The sequence below is a fragment of the Myiozetetes cayanensis genome, unplaced genomic scaffold (genome assembly GCF_022539395.1).
Source record: "Myiozetetes cayanensis isolate MyiCay16 unplaced genomic scaffold, myiCay2020 scf2-11, whole genome shotgun sequence".
Lineage (NCBI taxonomy): Eukaryota > Metazoa > Chordata > Aves > Passeriformes > Tyrannidae > Myiozetetes > Myiozetetes cayanensis.
In genome coordinates, this window is record NW_026087411.1 from 40,884,351 (window position 1) to 40,903,965 (window position 19,615).

The 19,615-nt window shown below is 43.7% G+C and overlaps 1 protein-coding gene across 3 annotated transcripts in view; it reads right to left on the reverse strand.

Moving 5' to 3' along the window:
• Window positions 1-11,855: 11,855 nt before the first annotated feature.
• The window catches only part of TSNAX (translin associated factor X), a 31,571-nt gene continuing 23,811 nt past the window's right edge, over window positions 11,856-19,615 (reverse strand). For all 3 annotated transcript variants that reach the window (XM_050314415.1, XM_050314416.1, XM_050314417.1), the window contains exon 6: window positions 11,856-18,596. In XM_050314415.1, the coding sequence (XP_050170372.1) occupies window positions 18,222-18,596 (375 nt within the window). In that variant the 3' untranslated portion in view covers window positions 11,856-18,221. The remainder of the gene's footprint in view (window positions 18,597-19,615) is intronic.

Here is a 19,615-nt window from a genome sequence, read left to right on the forward strand (position 1 = left end):
GAAGGATGCTGTGACTTGCCCACAGCCAGTCACCTTGGCTGCTGAGCCTGAAGGAGTGGTGGGCGCTGAGAAGGGACTGCCCTGGGCTGTGTGGGGGCTCTCAGAGCTGCTTGTGTACCCAGCCTCAGAGAGCATTCAGGCATGTCAGCTTTGGCAACGAATTCCTGCTGCCTTTATTTTTCCCATTTTCATGCACATATACCTTATAAACGCAGGACCATTTAAATGGTATCTTAAGCAGAAATATACGATATTAAAAGTGAAAATATGTAAAGCATGTACCCTGCATGTCAGAAATCCAAGGAGTACTAGAGCAGGATTGTCATCAGGGTGATGGCAATGAAAGCCCAGTGCATTGGGCCTTCAGCTGGAGGATGGAGTCTGGCTTCAAATTCAAGTTGGTCCATATATGTCTGTGCTAAGACTGTCCTTGGAGTTTGTATCAGGACCTGCAGGCTATTATCTGATTGCACGTGAGTGTTAGCAGTAATTGAGAGGGTTTTTGCTGTTCTGTTAGAACAAATCTTCTGCTACCTGCAGAATTTCCAGAGCAGCTGGGGGACCGTGCTACATGGGAAGACTGAAGGGCTTAGTGCACGGTGTGCACCCAGCAGACTCTAGTATGTGGGACTGAGCAGGGCTTAGAGAGTTTATCTCAGCTTTCCCCCTGCCCAAAAGGTGTCACACATCTGTCATCTAACATACTGCAAATGAGTGTGTTCAGGTGATTGAATCCTGCCCTGGGGTTTTACCCTAATGAAAGTGTTTACACCCTGGGTGATGAAGACTGATATCTTCTTCCTTTAAATAAATTAAATAAGGCGAACTCTACCGCAGCTGATGAAAGGCCTCTTTTTTTCCAGTTCTTGAAGTATTTCAGTGATTCTTTGATGTGTCAGCAGAAAGTCCTTCAGTGTTCTTTTTGAGTGGGAACACTCCAGCGGGATAAGTATTGCAGCAAAGGTTTCATGTGGGGCTTTTGATCACTTCCCACAATCCTATATCCAAAGACAGTCTACACCTTCTCTCCCATTACACTGGGAGCTACTACTGAGTTACTTCTCTGTTCTGACCTTCCCAAAGTATTTCAGACACTGCTTACTCTCTAAAACTCACCTCTTGTAAGTACAGCCTTTATTCCCCATCTTTGAGATAACTAATTTATCAATACACCGTGGGACTGCACTAAGACATTACTTGGCTGGATGGGCTCTCTACTGAGCAGTCCTGGCCGCTCTAGGTGACTCTTCTTTTTGTCACTATTCCTACACAGCCAGCGTTCACAGTCGACAATTTCTTAGCAAAAATGTGATACTCACTCTCAGATCTTGACCAGCAGTAAGTCTTTCTGTGCAGACTTTACTACAGTATTTCCCATTCCCTAACGGTTCTCCTTAGACAGCTGTACCTTTTCAATCCACCAGGTCTCATACCATTAAATATTTTGATGTCACACAGTTCCACCTTTTTTTTTTTTTAAAGAAAAATCAGGCTGTTGTGTGATACTTTTTGAAATAACTGATAGAAAACTTTTGCATTTATGATAGCCCATATCCACCAACCTTGAGTTCTCATCAACAATAAATACTAAGCTTCAGGCCTGACAAGGCTTGTTTTCATTAGTGTCTTCCACACTTACTACATCAGCATCTTCAGTTTACAACCGATTGTTTTTTTACCAGCAATTAAATTATTTTTAGTGACTTCTCCCAAGGCAGAAGTTAAGCTGACCTGCCTAGAGTTCCCTGAAGCTAGTTGCCCTTACTGAGAAGGAGTCTGTCAGTAGCACAGCCTGACCTTCCGGTGTTGTGCCAGAACCCACTTGTCACCTAACCCAAACCCTGGCAGAGATATTCATGACATCTTCCCAAGTTACCAAGGGACTGGAAAGCACTTGAGATATCTTTATAAATCCTGAGTACCATCCTCCTGCTTTGTATTTGTGCTGGTTTTGGCTGGGATAAAGTCAATTTTCTTCATGGTAGCTGGTGTGGGGCTCTGCTTTGGATTTGTGCTGGAAACACGCAAATTTGTGGTGTTGATAACACAGGAATGTTTTACTTACTGCTGAGCAGTGCTTATACAGACTCAAGGCCTCTCACACCACCCCACCAGTGAATAGGCTGGGGGTGCCCACACATTTGGGAGGGGACACAGTTAAGACAACTGCCAGCTGACCAAAGGGATATCCCATACCATATGGCATCATGCTCAGCATATAAAACTAGGCGGGGAGAAGAAGGAAGGGGAGAACATTCGGAGTGATGGTGTTTGCCTTCCCTGGTCACTGTTACGGGTGATGCAGCCCTGCTGTCCTGGGGATGGCTGAACACCTGCCTGCACATGGAGAACAGTGAATGAAGTCCTTGGTTTGCTTTGCTTGGGTGCACAGCTTTTGCTTTACCTATTAAACAGCGTTTATCTCAAGCCACAAGTTTTCTCACTTCTCTTCTGATTCTCTCCCCATCCCACCAGGGGAGAGTGAACAAGCAGGTGTGTGGGACTTAGTTGCCAGGTGGGGTTAAACCACGACACTCATTCTTTGCCCTCACCAGCAGATGGAACAGCTACACTGAGTAGCCAGCATGGCCCAACACTAAGATTTGTCTCTCCCTAAGATTTCTAAAACATACCCTTACTACTCTTCCTAATCATTGGCTTCATATCCTCACTACTGTAGGGTTTGCCTGAGAATGTGCAGATGGGCAACGTAACAGGCATCCAGGCGTTTCTGAGGAAACAGGAAAAAACATACTCTCTTCCGTGACCTTCACACGCCTTGCCTGTTCACAGGTATTTTCCTGACTATGCTAAGTCAGGAGCCAGTCCTGCTAGTGGTACTGTTGTTTCTGCCTGATTAGAATGGCAAAGGAAATATTTCTCTGGTTGGTGATACAAACCACACGTAACAATTCTAGGAAACCGAGTTGTCAAAAATAGATTTACTTTTTAAGAAGTAAACTATATGAATTAAAAATCCTCCTCATTTTATTCTCCAATTCAGGAAATGCCATGAGATGACACAAAATATTTCATTTATTAATGCCTGGAAAGAGGAAAGCTGGTTCCATTTCAGACACCATCAGATAATACCTTTGCCAGAGGATGTTATTACAGTTTTAGGCTAAATATATAATATAAATAACCTGTCTTATGCTGTACAAAAAAATCTCTGCTGGCTGGAAACAATTATTGTGAGATAATACATGGAAGTTTGCCAGCTGGGCTTGTTACATTTTCTAACTCTACATTTATAATTTACATTAGTGCACAGCACTATCTCCGAGCACAGCCAAGGCTCTATTGCTCTATTTATGAACCTACGTTATGTATTAGTGATAAAATTATACGGCTGAAGTAAACCATGCAGTGAAGTAATCTAAACCAAATCCTTAGAAGAGATTAATTTCCATTCAGGAAATACTCACCACCTCTAAGTGGACCACATTCAATATGAGTGAGTTATTATTCCAATTATTCGGCCAGCTTTACAACTTGCCAGTGGCTCAATGCCAGCATTTTACTTAACAGGCTAATAAAAATTTGATTATCAAAGCCACCAGGTCAGCCGCACACACAGCAGCAGTTGGGGGGCAGAGAGCGAGCTGTAGCAGCCATTGCCGCAGCAGCCACCTTGGTCAGACACGGGGCCAAGGAATTGCCTGTTATGTCACGGCCTGCCCTCAGAAATACAATAAATCAAATATACTCCCAAGAGCCATCTGGGCCAAAGAGCAGGTGCACATAAACTCCAGTTTTCCCTCCACCAGCCATCTGCAGAGAAAGGTTAAGTGTGGGAAAAAGTGTCCTGCTGAGCCTGCCCTGGGACAAGGGATGTACATGGGAAGAGCAGTCATCCCTCCTCTGCCCACCAGTGTTTAAAAGGGAATGAAGGGCAGAGAGGGACAGGGAAGCAGAGGGAGCAAATGGCTTCCACAATTTTTTGCATTCCTGGATCAGCAAGCTGTGATTGCAATGGAGGTGAAATCCTAAGAAAACCAGTGACAGAATCTCACAGGCAGATTGTAGGACCAGATTTCTACAGAGGAAATGGACCTTTACCATGTAACAGCTTGTCAGCAACCTTAGTATGCAATAGGGAGAAACTAAGGGGGGTTGTTTTAATGTGACCTATATTTTCTTGGTCTGATCACAGAGAACTGGAAAAATCCCTTTGGTAACCAGTGTCTGGATGGAGATAAGGCTACAGTTGCAGTTCATGGTTGCTGTGTGATTTGCTACGGAAACGGTTAAACATAGGTCCATTCAAAATGTTGAAGTTAGCCCCTGGGAAACCTTCTCCTGGTGAAATGAAAGTCGTGGAAACTATGTGCATGCCTGCTTTTAAACGGCTGAGTGAAACTGAAAGTTTTGCTTCCCTTTTCACTTTCATTCCTTACTCCTTGCACGATACTTATTTTAGAGTGAAAAAAGGAACGGGAGCTTGCTTGGCTTTTTGAAGTCAGACCAAATGCTTTGTCTGTAGCAGATAGGACTTTGGGCTGGGGGAAGGTTGTTGCAAGGCTGGTTCTGTCAGCTGCTGTGCTCAGGCACAACTCATGCTGACTGCCAGGGTGCGGGCAGAAGTCTGGCACCTGGGAGGGCAGTGTTGGTCAGAGGGAAGATACTCTGATCAGTGCTCCCCATCCATCAAACGTATGCCAAAATACTGCAAAAGTGGGATTTGTACTAAATAGCTTTGGGTCCCCAATTCAAAGCTCACAAATTAGGATATTTGTCTGTCTTACTGGCAGATCATGGCAGGAGATCACTTTGCACAAGCTCTTACAACAGCCTTAAAAACTGATTCACCTTCTGGAAGATCCCATCTCTCCCAATTGACTGCAGAAGGAACCAAGGAAGATCACCCAAACTGTAAAGAACCCCAAACTGTGGGAGACAACTCTGGGCTACACAAATGGCCATGCAAACAGAACTGCTGTGATTCAGCCCTTGGGAAAACAACCAGAAAGGGAGAAAGTGGTGCATATGGTTTGGCAGAAAGCAAGAGGGAAAAGCAAAAGAAATAGGGAAGCTAAAAGAGGACAAGGGGAAGAAATGGAAAGGAACGAACATGAATGGTAGGAGAGAAAGCAACTGGCAAAAGGGAAATAATGAAGAGACTAAGGGGGGAAAAGTGTCTGAGAAATCAAGCAGAGGACAAGTGAGAAGCCAGAGCATCACTTGGAGAAGCCCTCATTCCCATGCTCTGGCAGAGGACCAGCAGCTGCCTGTGGCTGCCGGAGTCACTGGTTCAGCCACCCCCGGGGCCTGGAGGGAGCCTTGCATGAAGGACACTGCAGTTTGCTCTGTCAGGGCCACTCCTGCAACGGCCCCTTCTGCCATTCCTGGTAACAGCAGAAATTTAGCACTTGGTCGTCAGCAGCTAGAGAATGAAATTGTCTTTTCCTCATGACAAATGTTCAGCAGACACAGGCCAGGACTTGTGGTGTGTGGTACCAGCAGGAGGAATTTTTCAGTTTTCTGGTTTCAATTCTCTTTTAGATGTGAAATAGCTGGCAAATTATTCAGGGCTTTTTCCTTGCTCTGCTGCCAAAATTATCACACCATGATCAAGGCAAGGTAAGCACAGAGAAGCCTCCAGACACATTCAGCTGGTGCTGGGAATCTCCGCAAACACTTTTGGTTTAATTGTTAAATGTCTTTCATACTTACCATCTACTTGGAAAGTTACACAAATAGGTATGTTATACAAATCCATAGATTAAAGGTCACTTACTAGTTCATAACAGTAAATATACTGCTGACTGGCAAAGTTAAATACAGTTAATAGAAAAGAATGTGGGAGACATTACCCACTGTAATTACTTTAATAGTGTCTATTATCTTCTATGAGGTTTTTACAAAATGCACACACATGTACTCACTGTGAAGATACCAAATTGGAAATAAAACTATGGTAGAACCAAGCCACAACTTAACTATTTAAACCATTGGCAAAAGGACTGCCCTTGCAACTGCATTATCAAGTACTGCAAAACATAGTGAGATGCGTTTTTAATTTGAGAAACTTTTCTGATCGCTGCTTGATACCTTGTAGAAGCATTCCTGAAGGGCGAGCCCACTCATCTGGGATGCAAGCATCCAGGCTGCGGCCTCATGGCATTGCAGCCTAATGTGCCGCAGAGCTACCACGAGAGGCCGAGGGAGGGAGAGAGGAAATTCTCACAATTGCCTGTTTCCCCGCGACGCATTAAACGACTGAGTGATCACAGGCCACAGCTGAATTACAGGAGTGAGTCACAGAGTTCAAAACAAGAGCATCCACTAATTGTTTCATGGAAGAGGCTCAGGGAAGTATGAAGGAGGATTTTGTAGGATATTCTTTTGCTAATTGTGAGCTTTGTAGTCTTTTGTAGCAAAGCCAGACGTTCTGATCTGAGAGTTTATTTTACGACTCATAGACCAGGGAGGGCTGCGTTCCAGGGCTGGGCATCCATCCCTCATGGGCAGCTTTTACTGCTGTGAGACTGGAATAGCTTTGAAGCTGTCTTCTGGAGCTCTCAGACACCAGCAGATGGCAAACGGGAGGAGGGGATAAATGGCCTTATTCCCAGTTGGGCTGTCCTATCCACTCTGTGCAAATGTTTTGGTCGGTTTGAATAAGATTTGTTCACCTACATTTCAGGCATTCGAGGCAAGAAGATGATCCTGTAATTTTTATTTGACAAATATCTCTATCCCCAAGCCTCCAGACTTGGATAAGATGTCTCCATGATCAGCCACTGAGCCTTGCTCAGTGGGGCTGTAGAGCCACATACAAGATGGGGAAAGCTCCAGGCTTCTGGTGGAGGTTTACTTTATCAGGGCTGGATCACCATCATGATCTTGGGTGATGAATGGGAATGAATGGGGGTCCAGGAGGCATGTGAGGGCCCTGCTTGCCCACAGTCTGTATCCACATCCCAAGTATGTAGTGGAGTGTCACGTAACGACAACTCATCAGTGCTCCTGTGACACTGTTACACCCTGGTCATGGGCACTGAGGATTTGTATGAGAGGGATGAATGCAGTTGCAGGCCCAGGGGTTGCACAAACATCTGGGGCCGTGCTGCAAGTTAGAAAAAGGGGCGAATCATCGTTCTGTTGAGGTGGTCACTGAAGATGAAGATGGATTCCACAGTGCTTATTACCACAGGATTACGAGCACACTGCAGTTTTACAGCTGTGGGACTGCCTTGCAGCTGTGCTTCCACCCACCACCTTCCTGACCCATCACCCCCAGCAAGCTGCTGTGGTGGAGTCACACACAGCCCACTTGCTTTTATGTGCTGATTCCCTTGATCTCTTTGGCCTACATCTTGGACAATCTGTTTGTTACTCCTTCTGGGTAACTCAGCTTCTTCATAAATATTGTAGCCCCCAATTTATCTGAATTGTGTCATGTCCCTCTCCCACAGCTTCGCTTCTACGTGTGCTCTAATTTATTGGCATCCAATTTCCAGAATCCAGGAATGCAGGAAACGGTCCAGGATCCAACCTGCCCTAGTGGTATAGAAACCTCTACCAGATTTTCTTTGTTAGTGCACGCTAGGTTACTGTATACTCATCTCTCTAGGTAATTTCAGATTCTTGGTCTCCAACTGCTGTCCAGCTGGTAATCCTGAGCTTTTCCTTCCTCCTGTTCTCTCTGTCCTTTGAGGATGACATCTCCTCTCATTCTTGCCACCAACTTTCTGGTTTTATAAAAGGATCCCAGCCTATCTGCCGGACTGTTGTTTTCAGAGCTAAGGCTTATTCAGTGTCTCAATAGGCTTTCTTGCAAAGTAAAGCTAACCAAGGCTCAGTGACTCTTTCATCTGGAGTCATGTTCTGTTCAAATTTCAGTCCCAACCTGAAGATAAAAATATCAACAGAGAAAGCAAATGAGTCGAAATGGGATTTGCAGTTTGGTGGAGAAAAGACCCGTGAAGACAGATTTTCTTGGCAGAAGCCCAACTAGTGGGATCAGAGGCAGGCAGGAAAGACTTTATGCAGACATAATGATTTTTTCCCATTGAGATGATATGGACACAAAAATTGTAAAGCCCAAGAGCTAAAGCCCCTTCCAACACAAACCACTCTATGATTCTATGATGATCTCACCCTTGTTTTTTTTCTGAGTGAAAAATTTAAACAGTGGCTGCTTGCGGACCTCTCCTCCTCTCAGGGCTCACTTGTGAAGAAAGGTCCCTGCTGTTGGGAGCAGCTGGGTTTCTTTGCATTTTTCTTTTGTATCTGAATTTTTATCAAAAAATTAAGACAAACTTTTTTTCCATTACTAAAAAAGTGGAAAAATTAGAAGGCTGGGAAGGTGAACAAAAATTAGAAAATCTTGTCAAAAGTTGGAAATGTTCCATGTTTTGAACTTGGATTTAATCCAAAATCCATTTGGAGTAAAAGTACTTGTGAAATTATTATCAGAAAAGTGAGAGTTAGCAAAGAGATCTGCCAGGATTCAGAAGGAGCACGAGTTAACAGAAAGCTATCACATTTGAGGACCATTTACTAGAATAGTAACATTTATGGTCTTATGTTTAAAACAACAGCTTGGTCTCAGATGCCTAAAAAAAATTGCATTACTGCCAAGTCATTAGCTTACAAAGCTCCAGGCCCTGTCTACACACAAGCCTGCCATCAGTTTAACTAAAATCACTATTTAATCCATTTAGAGCAATCAGCACAACCCTTTTTTGGGTAACCAAATTAACTTAAATCAATACAAGCCTGTTGCAAACAGAGACAAACAATTTAAGGACATTGACATCAAAACCTGCATTAGCTCAGGCGGTGTGAGTTTTGTGGCAAGGCGGGAGCTCAGGTCACACCAGGGAGATGCTGCAATTGTCCTTTTTGCACTGTAAAGCTGTGCCTGAAGCACATCCAGAGGCAGCTTCGTGATCTCAAGTGATCTCTCCTGCATGTCGCTACATGCATGGCCCGGATCCCCACCGCTTCTCCACCGCTTCCATGTGCCCTGCTCGTTTAGGAGCTGAGCCTCCCTCACCCTGTCCTTTTCCCAGCCCTGAGCCCTGCGTGACAAACCCAACCGTTTTGCTGGGGGAGCTTGATGTGAAAGGTGTAAGACACGGCTGGCTCCATCAGAAAGTGTTCAGCTTCAGTGACCCAGGAAACCTTGTTTAAACTCTATTCTCCTCTGCTGTAATGCATGAGAGCCTAAGTAGAGACACAGCCCTTTATGCCAATATCCTCCCTCCCCATGTTTGCAGCTGCCTGGGCAGGAAACCTCTCTTCTCAGGAGACCTCCTGCATCCTTCTCCTGGTAAGCGAGGAGGAAAACACCAGCAGCAGCTGGCCCAGAGCACAGGCTGTTCCCCCTGGTGTGCAGGGTCTTGGTTGCCGTGGCTGTGCTCAGCCCCTGCAGGCGCTGCCCAGTGCCCACCCATGGTGAGGCAGAGGGGCAAAGCTCCCAGCAGGGCCACCCTCCAGCCAAACACAGCATTCACCTGAAAGGAGCCCAGGCCCAAAGTGGGCTCAGGCATTTCCTCAGCTCAGTTTGATCGGATGAATCAGTAAACTGCAGGGGATCTCACACTTTCCAAGGGCTTGCCCAGCCTGCCTCGAGCCACGTTGACCCAGGCAGCGTCCATGGGTGAGGGGCTCCGCAGGTCTCCATCCACTATGCAAGGCACCAGCTCCTGCTCCTTGCTCTGAGCCAGGCTATGGCCAGCCACAGTTGTAGGTGTCTAATTCTTCACTTGGCAGAGATGGTCAATGGTTGCTCCATATCCACATTTTTGATGGCACACATAACTCTGTAGACCTCTATTAAACCCTCCCTATCCAATCCACTGGACTTCCATAGTTTCCTTTCATAGAGAAACTATTCCCTACCTTTAGTCATCCTTTCTGCAGTTCTCAGTTCTGCCCTTTTCCAGTTCTGCTATATCCTTTTTGAGATATGGGAACAGAGTCACACTCAAAAGCAGATGACCCAGGAATTCATACAGTGACATTACATCATATTCTTGTCTTTATGCCTAGCCCTCATAATTCCTAACATATGACTGGCTTTTTTGCTTACTGACAGGCATTGAGTTGATATTTTCTTGGAAAAAAATCCCGAAAATTTTGAAGAGGGTACACAGGGATTATTTTTCCCTATGTGTTATCGCTTCACATCCACCTGCATTCAGTCTGTTTCCCCATCCTGTCGCTCTGCAGGTCTGTATTGCTCTTCTGCATTTATTTTAGTCAACTGTTTTATTTACTGCAGTGCATATCTCACCATAAGCAAACTCACAAAATCCAAAAATCCTTTCAGGTCTCCTCATTTTCCACATCTTTATGTGTATGCTCCATGTGCGTGTACAGGGTGACGGAGAGGGAAGTGCACAGGAAATAAGGCAAAAATACAAGCATGTACTCATATACCAGTTATTCCATTTTCGGGTGCTGCATCAGCAAGCCCCTATGGTAACACCCTCTTGCAAAATGTGACTCCCAAAAGCAAAGCAGATCAGCATCAGAAAAGAAGCAGGGCCACAGGCAGGCCAGGGAAGGGCTGCCAAGGTTCAGAGACAGCTTTGTAGCTGCCTATCTCTGTGCCTTCCTGTTGCCTGAAAGGAGCATCAAGTTCAGCTCTCAGAACTCCTGATGACCTCAGGGGGAGCTTTGAGCTTCGACCTGAGGGATGGAGTTGCTGAGTTTCAGCAGGTTAGAGATGCCACTAATTTCCCCATCAGAGCCAGGAACATCAGAACGGTTTTACCGAAGAAACTAGCTGGAATCTCACTTGAGTTTATCATAAAGACTGAGAGGAATTGAACTGTCTCCTACCTTTATACACAGTGCATGTTGGGTCCTGAACATCCAGAGGTTCATATGAAATCTCAGTCTTTGTTAAGCTGTGGCAGAAAAAGACGGAAATCCCTCTGAAACCTGTGATCTTCCAGAGGCAAAGGAACTGCTCTAAAACAAACCAGCATCTCCTTCCTCCCGTGGCTGTAATCCAGAAAGCAGTTTACATTAATGAGGTATCTGGCCCCCAGCTAAGCTACAAAAAGCCAAAGATGCTCAGATACGACTGTGACAATGTAACATAAAACAGGGCTAATTTTGTGTTGCAGAGTGCCTGGATAGCAGCAGAGGTCTACAGCCACATATCCAGACACACCAGCCTCACCCGATCGTTTCCAGGGTGCCAGTCCACCACCCTGGAGCTGGGTACAGGATGGGCAGGAACTCTGGCTGTAAGAACAGGAGATCCATGCTCTTCTATGGCTTTCAGTCCCAAAGTGGGTCTGTGAAAGTCCCCTCCTGTGAAAGGTACCCTGTAGAAGAAGGACCTTAAATTATCCATGAATGACCTTCGGAAGAATAAAGAAGAATCTCCATGGTGACAAGGCCACCATTTTTAAGTCTATTGATGCAATTTTGTAAGTGATTGTTATAGTTGCCTTTCCACTGGGACAATCCGAGAAACAACTGTGGTTGTGTCTACAAAAAAGCCTACTGCTTTTTAAGGGCATCATCATCCCTGTGCTCTCCTGGTCTCTCCTGGCCCAGGCAGCACAGGGCAAGGGAAAGACAAGGGACCAGGACAACATAAGACATCAGGACACCTTTAGCATTAATAAACACCAACTGCAGCCCTGCTCTGTTCAGAGAGCGCAGCACAGCCACTTCTTTTATCCTAAAGACACACGGTGGATTTGAAACCTCTTGTGCTTTCTTAGCTGAGGGCTTGCTGTGACAACTGCAGTCAGGGCAGGGAAGCATGCAGGCTCAATTCACATATGCAGAAGCATTTGATTTTATACCAGTTTAACAGCTAAATACTAGTTCAAATAAGAGCATTTGTGTAATTCACAAATCTTCAAAAACATGTCTAGTCAAAGTTTCTCATGGCTCTTTATTTGTTTGTCTGCAAAACACCATATACAAATATGATGAGATATAAAATAAACATATGCTATTCCCAGGTATTCCCCAGATTTCCAGTAGTAGAACATGCCAAGTATAAATTATTACTATCAGAGGCCTACCTAAATCTAAAAGTGAAGTTTATACCACACCACTAAGTGTGTTTAGAATAACTTAAAGAGAAAACAACAAATAACTTGTAACTCATACCCAAAAGCTTGAGCATTCCAAGAGCTGGACACTAGGTGGCAGAAATATTATACATTCTCTAATAATGAACAAACACCCTTTCAGTGTGAAGGCAGGCCCAGAGAAGTTATAGCACATATCTCAAATAAATTGAAAGTTTATAGTTTCCCTGCATTTCCTGATCAGTCCCAGAAGAGCACATGCCCTGTTAAGGTTGAGTTAAAACCTTTTATATTCTTTACAACAGGCATTACCATTAAGTCACACACCTAGGCCTGTTGCCACAAATGCCCATGGCTTCCCTTTCCCCATACAGCACATTTTTAAAGTAGGACCCAGGTAAGCCCTACCCCATTTAAGAGTTGATAATGTTTTTTTATTTTGAGGTAAGGGTCTCAAATGAGCCCAAGCAATTCAGAAACCTCGGTGTAGTTGCAGGTTGATAGCTCAAATTAAAAAATAAGGATCTAAGTTATTTGCTAAGTATCGCTTTGCTCCGGTAAAGCAGCATTTCTCCAGCAGCCCATCAACCATGTGCCACCTCAGGCAGAGCTCAACTGAAAAGGCTGGAAAAAAGGCTTGGGAAGGAGGCAAAGGAAACAGGTGTCAGCACACGTCCTGCCCACACCTTGCCCTCTTCTTTGTGCCCTGCCAGCAAAGATACATAAAATATAAATAAAATAATTAATAAATATAAAATAGCCGGCATCAGAACTTTATGAAGGCCACCAGGAGGTTCTGCGTCTGTGTTTCTGTCACCATCCCCTGCTCACTGGGCATGTGTAAATGCACACATGTGGCAGGTCACAGACCTGCATGTGTGAGTGACCTCAGCATTTTGGTGGTGCAGCTTCTGGCCTTGGCTGACTCTGGGGAGCAGCAGCTGAGGCTCACAGCAGTGAGAGCTGGGCTGGAGGTTAAAGGGCCGCATCCAGTTTCAGGCTTCTGACTGATCTGCTGTATGGCCTGACACATCTTACTCATCTTCCCTTGCAGCCCTGGCATGTGCTGCCTGTCACCTTTCCCGCTAGGTGTGGGGTGCAAAGTAAAACATACCTTCCAACAGTACTTGCTGCAAGGAGAGAAGCAAGCCCTGCTCCCTCCTAAAATGAGACCCCTGGCAATTAACAATGTTCCTGTGACATCCGAACTCACAGAATGGACTATTCAAGCACACCTGCCCCTCTGGTTCCTGTCTCCAAGCATGAAAAAGTTCATTTTAACAAAAATCGACACTATTTCCAGATCAGTTTTTTCAGCTTCTGTTGCTGGGGCCATCCGTGGAGAGGACCTTGAGGAAGAATTAAATGGAACTAGTAAGACCCTTCTACATTAAAAGGGTCTACGTTGCAAGCCTGCAGGAAAGCTTAGGGCTGCAGGAGAAGTGCTCAAAACCTAGATGATGTCCCACAAAACCTGCACTGCACCAGTAGCCAAAAAACAGTTTACGATGAGCTCAAGAAGTCATCTGACCTGTGTTGTGTCAGTAGAGCAGCAGAGCACACACAACAGCGCCTTTCTTTGGGAGGAATGAACATCTGCATGACATGAAAACACCACTAAGGAAAAGAAAAAAAAAAAAGAGGATGAAGCCACATGCCACTGGTCTGCAAAATCCAATAGTGGAGGCTCAGTGTTCAGCCCCCCCGGGTGGCCAAAGGGACAGCAGAGCCAGCCTGTCCAGCCTGTGGGAGGAGCTGAGAAAGGAACCATCACATCACTCTTGGCCAGTGTTCAGGGAGGCACCGACTGGCTCCAGAAGAAGTCATCAGCAAGTCTCTTCTTCTACATTCTGCAAATAGGCCCTTCAAAGGGATGATGGGTGAGGTAAAAAGAGGTAGAGTTGGTGGGAAATCATACTCCTCAAAGACAACCTTCCTCAGAACTGGAGAAGAAACTTCTTTCGTGTTTGTAGGTAATTTTCCTTGGCTTGTGATGACTGCAAACCTCAGAGTAACTACTGTTTGCTCACCTGCAAAAGCAACATGAGGTCTGCCCACCCATCCATGACACACGGCACCATGGCTTCCATAGGACATACGCACCAGGCCTTATCCAAATGCAGGAATACCAGACCTCTCCCCTCAGAGCCAGAGCACTATTTCCAAATTTGAAGGTGCAAGTAGACAAACCTACCTAAGAAACCGACTGATTCCTCTTCCTGCACGGAAACGTTTTACCCCAGGATTCCAGCTAAACACTGAAAGGACTGAACTATGGGATGGACATGGGCAATGGCTCAAAAGAATGGTACAGCCTAAGAAAGGATAAGTAAAGAAAGGGAAGAAGCAGAGAGGGGGTTGAAGCAGCAGTGACAGCGAAATGGACCCGTAAACAGCACACAAGGGGAAAACTGTGGTCACCGTAAGCATTCCTTTATGTTAAAAACTGTATCTAACCATGTTTCTAACAACTGCAGGTGATAGTAATTCACACAGGAAGGTTTGTGGCTACCAATATGGGAGGGAAGGGAATGTGGATGGGAAGTTGGGTCGTATGGGAACTGAGAGCTTGTTGTTGATTTGTGACAGCATGACTGGAAGCCTGCAAAACCTGCTCAGTCTGGGACCTGCAGGTTCTCAGCTGCTCAGGAAATCAAGTTCCCCTTATTTATCGCCCAAGGCTAGATCAATGCTTTGGGGACCTTGTGGTAATTTTAAATTCAGTTCCTACGGTCAAACTCCAAGTCTCTTTTATAGCTGAGTCACCTGGTTTCAAAGCGTTGTTCCAACTTCTTGTAGGGCTGTCTTCCTGTCCCACGTCCTCCCCAGTCCCACCCTAATTGCATGTGCACTCGCTGTCCTGTGGTTCAGCCTGCTCTTCCTCCATGCTGTCCCACTCCTTGCCACTCTTCCCCCTTTTGTCTCTACCTCACTTCCTTCCATTTTGCCTCTCCACTGGCCTTCGCCCTTCCCAACTAACCCTTTACTGTCGCACTTCAGACTTTCTGAAGTTTTGACAAGTTTGATTTCCACAATGGGAAGTGGTAAACCAACCTACTACTACACATCATCTTCTCATCTTCTTGTAAAAATCCTGTGACTTTATCTTCCCCACCTTCTACCATCTTCCTTTTCTTTCTCTGGGCTACCTTCTTCCCTACTCCTAAACTGCAAACTCTTTGAGGACTGTGCCAGAATCTGGTCTGGATTCCATAAGGCACCCAATATGCTAAATATTATAAAAGATACTTTTTCTTTTTTTTTTGTTTTTAATTTTGATTTCCAGTAAACTCACTGAAAATCCAAGTAAGCAGGACTTTAAGTAGGCAGACATACATGTCTTGTCAACAGGAAATTTCTCTTGCATAACTTCTCTGGCAGCTCTGGAAAGCTAAATGCGGGTGGGTTTATTTTCCTCTGCAACTCAACAGTCAGGAAAAAAAAAGTGAACCCATAAAGAAAAATCATTTCTGAGAAAGGAGATTCCAGAAAGGCAGATGATTTTTAGCACGCAGAGCTGCCCTCGTGAAACATCTGCTATGACGTAGTCCTGTTCTGGCTGTAGACCAAACGTATCAATAGCTCCATAGAGTAATGGGATAAGAAATGGGAAAACTGCCATTGCTTGTTTAGCAGCTTGTTTTGCTGATAAATGTCTGTCACTTTTCAAATAGCTACAGTGCAATTGTTTTGGGGGGAAAATATTTCCTTGAGAAGGAGGTTTGCAGGCCATTAGCTACTTCCCATCTGTGCTGGTGTTTTAATACACTGCAGATACACTTTGCTCCCTATTAGAAATTATTCACAGCTTTTGATTATGGGCAGGCAGCCTGAAGTTTAGAAATTATTTCTGTCATTAATTAGATTCCTCTTACCCTACTGAAAATTTAAATCTCAAAATCATTAGAACCAGTATGTATTTTTTGAAAGAGCATCTACTTTTAAGGATTGCTAGGGAAAAAAATGTACTCTTTTTAGGCATCTGTAGTTTTAGAATAATGAATGACTGTACAAAAGCAGGAGCTGACTAAAGCGGTGGCCACTGTGTGCTCGTTCCATGGCTAGAGGCAGAATGTCACTAAGCCAAGTACTGCTATGTGTTGGAATTCATCTCATCCTTTTTCAAACTGTGCCATGAACATATTTTAATTCCACCTGATAGCTGCTAGGACAGACAAGAGACAGACCTCTGTTTAATATCCCATGATACCTCTAATAATATCTGGTTTTGCTTCACACACTTACACTCAACAAGCAATTACTTACAATAAATTTAGCTGTGCCAAAGGCACAGAACTATATTCCTAGCTGCACCAACTGAACTAGATGTATACATTTCAGGGGAGGGGACAACCCAAAACTATTCCTATTCCTATTAGCAAGTATCCTTCTCTTTTCTTTCCTTTCATCAGAAGGGGAAAAAAAACCTGAGAAAAACCCAAGGCCAAATGTAAAAATGTGGGTACTGCTGCAGATTTGTTCCAGGGATATACATTTTTTGTCATCTGAATCCTTTGCTTTGATTTTTTTTAATTCAAGAGGATCACATGAAGTTTTTATCCTAACTAGGTTTCAGACTTCACAGAATAAAGTTAAGGGAAAAAGAATAAAGAGATTCAGGATTAGAAAGTACCCACTGAAGTATGAATATAGAAGTGGAGTGAGACTTCCAAGTCAAGTCCTGCACAGCAGGAAACTCACACTTCTTAAATTGTGAGGAAACTCACAATTTACCACTTGGACAGACAGGCAAATGGACTAACACAGAGGCAGTAACTACTTTTCAGAATTTATTGTAAAAAATAGTATTAAGCAATAGGAAAAAAGCCACTCCTTGTTCAACCCATCACATATTGCTTTACGTGGAAACAATGGAAAAATGTGACAGAAATGTATTTACCCATTCCTAACCATATATCAGATGATTCCAGCTATTCAGGACATGCTCATGGGAAAAAATATTGGCAGTATCACAGCATATGGAAGTGGAAATAAAAAGCATGCAGTATTTTCAATTGCAGTTGGGAGGCCTATTTCCTGGAGTCTAAAGATCATGTTGTTTTATCTGTTTTCCTTTAGCATAATGTACATTATCAGACTTTCATAACTTCAGACAGCAGCATAAAGCCCTGATTTTTTGCCAACAGTGACATACCCACCTCAAAGATAAATGTGGAAGCCAGAATGTCTGCCGTACTTCTGTTTGCAATTTCCTTTCCATAGGAACACGCACATGATATAGTTCCTGCTAACATATATTTAAAGCTTGGCTTTCACTTACGCCAGTTCAACCCCACTGGAGGTCCTCAGGGCAGCACAATGGAGAACAGACTTCCAACGCTGCATCGCATTCGTTCTGGCCAAAACCAGCTTGTCCTAACACCAAATTACATAATCTGGATGAAAACTTCTTTTGTTTACAAACAGAAATATGTCAGATTCCGCATTAAACTGTACTTCAAAAAAAGTAAAACAATACATTCCACAATTTGTTTTTTGTGTGGATCTTCTAGCTCATGTCGAAACTGTGAAGTACCAGTGTTAACTCGAACAGAGCTCAGTTGAAACAGAGCCCCAAAATAACCAGTGCATAGCAGTATTTATCTGGTGCAATTAGCTTCACTATCAATTGGCAAGAAGTTGACTTAGCCTCTGTTTCATACTTTAAAGCACTAATCAGAGAAAACTTAAGTTACGTGGCACTGTTGAGACCACCTGAGTTTCAAGTCAAGGGATGAACTTACACACAGGTGCATTGTTCTAGGTATGACATAGCTAAAAAACACAAATACTCAGAAAATGGGTCAGCAGAAACCTATGGATAATGCTAAATAAGAGTACATAACCATTTTTTTCCACTGCTGTACTTGCTGAAAACTTGTAATAACAACAGCAACAACAGTTTGAGGTGACTCACACAACTGACAGTCACTGGAGTAAAGTGCAGTGGAAATTTTGGTCATTCTGAAAGAAGATACAATGGAGCAATACAGGAAATTCCCTACCAAGAGGCCAAAGTCAAACATTTGTTCTCTTGCACATCATAAAAAATATTTTTGGTTACAAATTACCACCGCAGACAGACTTCTTATAGATTAAACTAAAAATGTCTCCACCTAAAAAGCTTTGAGAAGGGTCAAAACCCCACAAACCATAACTAAAAAGCATTTTCTAAGTCCTTTTCCCTTCTGAGTTGTCCTTATTTTAAGGAAGACCCTCATCTTGGTCAATCAGTTCCGTTTTGCTGGAGAACACATCAGCCAGCATGTGCTTCGGGATTTCAGATCCCCGTACTTTTAATGTGTAGCAGGCATTCTCTACTTTTGCCAGACTCTGTTTCAAGGTATACAGCTTCTTAGATACTTCGTAAGGCCCGGTGTTGCCAATGTAAGTAAAACCATCATAGATCTGACGCAAGAACTGGCTCAGTTCAAAAGGTGTGTCTATGTCACCGTTCCCAACGCTGCTGATGCACAGACGCATCAGCTCTCCAGTCAGATCAGCCACTCCCAGAAGGTAATCGACAGGTGTTACCTTCAGGCTCCAGGTATGTTGTTGTTTGTCATGGGAATTGGAGGTCTGGGGACAGAACAAAAGAAAGTCCAGTACATAGAACTATGAAAATGCAGTCTATAATGGTTCAAATACACACTAACTTATCTAACGTAACTGGAAATTAAAAACATTCTGGAAAATTAAATTGCATGGCACTTCCACGTGCTCTGACTTCCAGCAGACCAGAACGTAAGAAAGCATCAATTTTTACTTGAGATGTGATTTTCATTCTAGCAAGCATGATAAACATACCCTACTTTACCATCTCTATTTGCAAACACAATTATCACATCTTCGTAGCAACATTTATTTACAGTCGATTGGGGTTTTTTTTCATCTGACAGATTTCAGCCTGATAAATTTTTTTTTCTTAAATGGTCTGTCCAAAGCTACCAAAGCAATCAAAAAGAGTTTGCATTATGAAAAAGAATCTTATAATTTTGTAATAGTATCTTGAATTTCAAAATATACTTTCTACAAGAAGCTGATAGCTATAGTATTCTCAGATGTTTTCTATCAACTGAACTAATTAAAATAGCTAAAAAAAAACTATCATGAAGAAAACTCATCACAAAGTTACAAGTTTGCTCCTTTATCCAAGTTTCCAATACTTTTTATTGCCAAAATATTGGTAACATGGGAGTCAATGAAGGTTTCTTTCTGTTTACTTATTTCCATAACACACCACATACCCAAATTCAGATCTGATCAGAGGTGTGGATGCTGGGGTTAACAACTTCACAGTTTGTTAAAATTAAGTGTGCCGCAGGGAGCACGCCTCCGGTGAAAACAAATTAATTTAAGCTACAAATCTGGTTTCTTTGCAAATATCTTACCAAGAGAATAAAGAAGGAATGAGAAGTGCTTTACAGCAGACTCTTCAACAGAAGCGGACTCAGGAACTCTTCTAAAGCAGCATTACAGGACACTGCGTATCAACTGTGCATCCACTTCTGAATTTGCTACCAAATCACCCATTTTCCCTTGTCAACAATCAAACTGCACCCAGTTTACTGTGGCTGGTGACAGCAGTTTGTCACTAT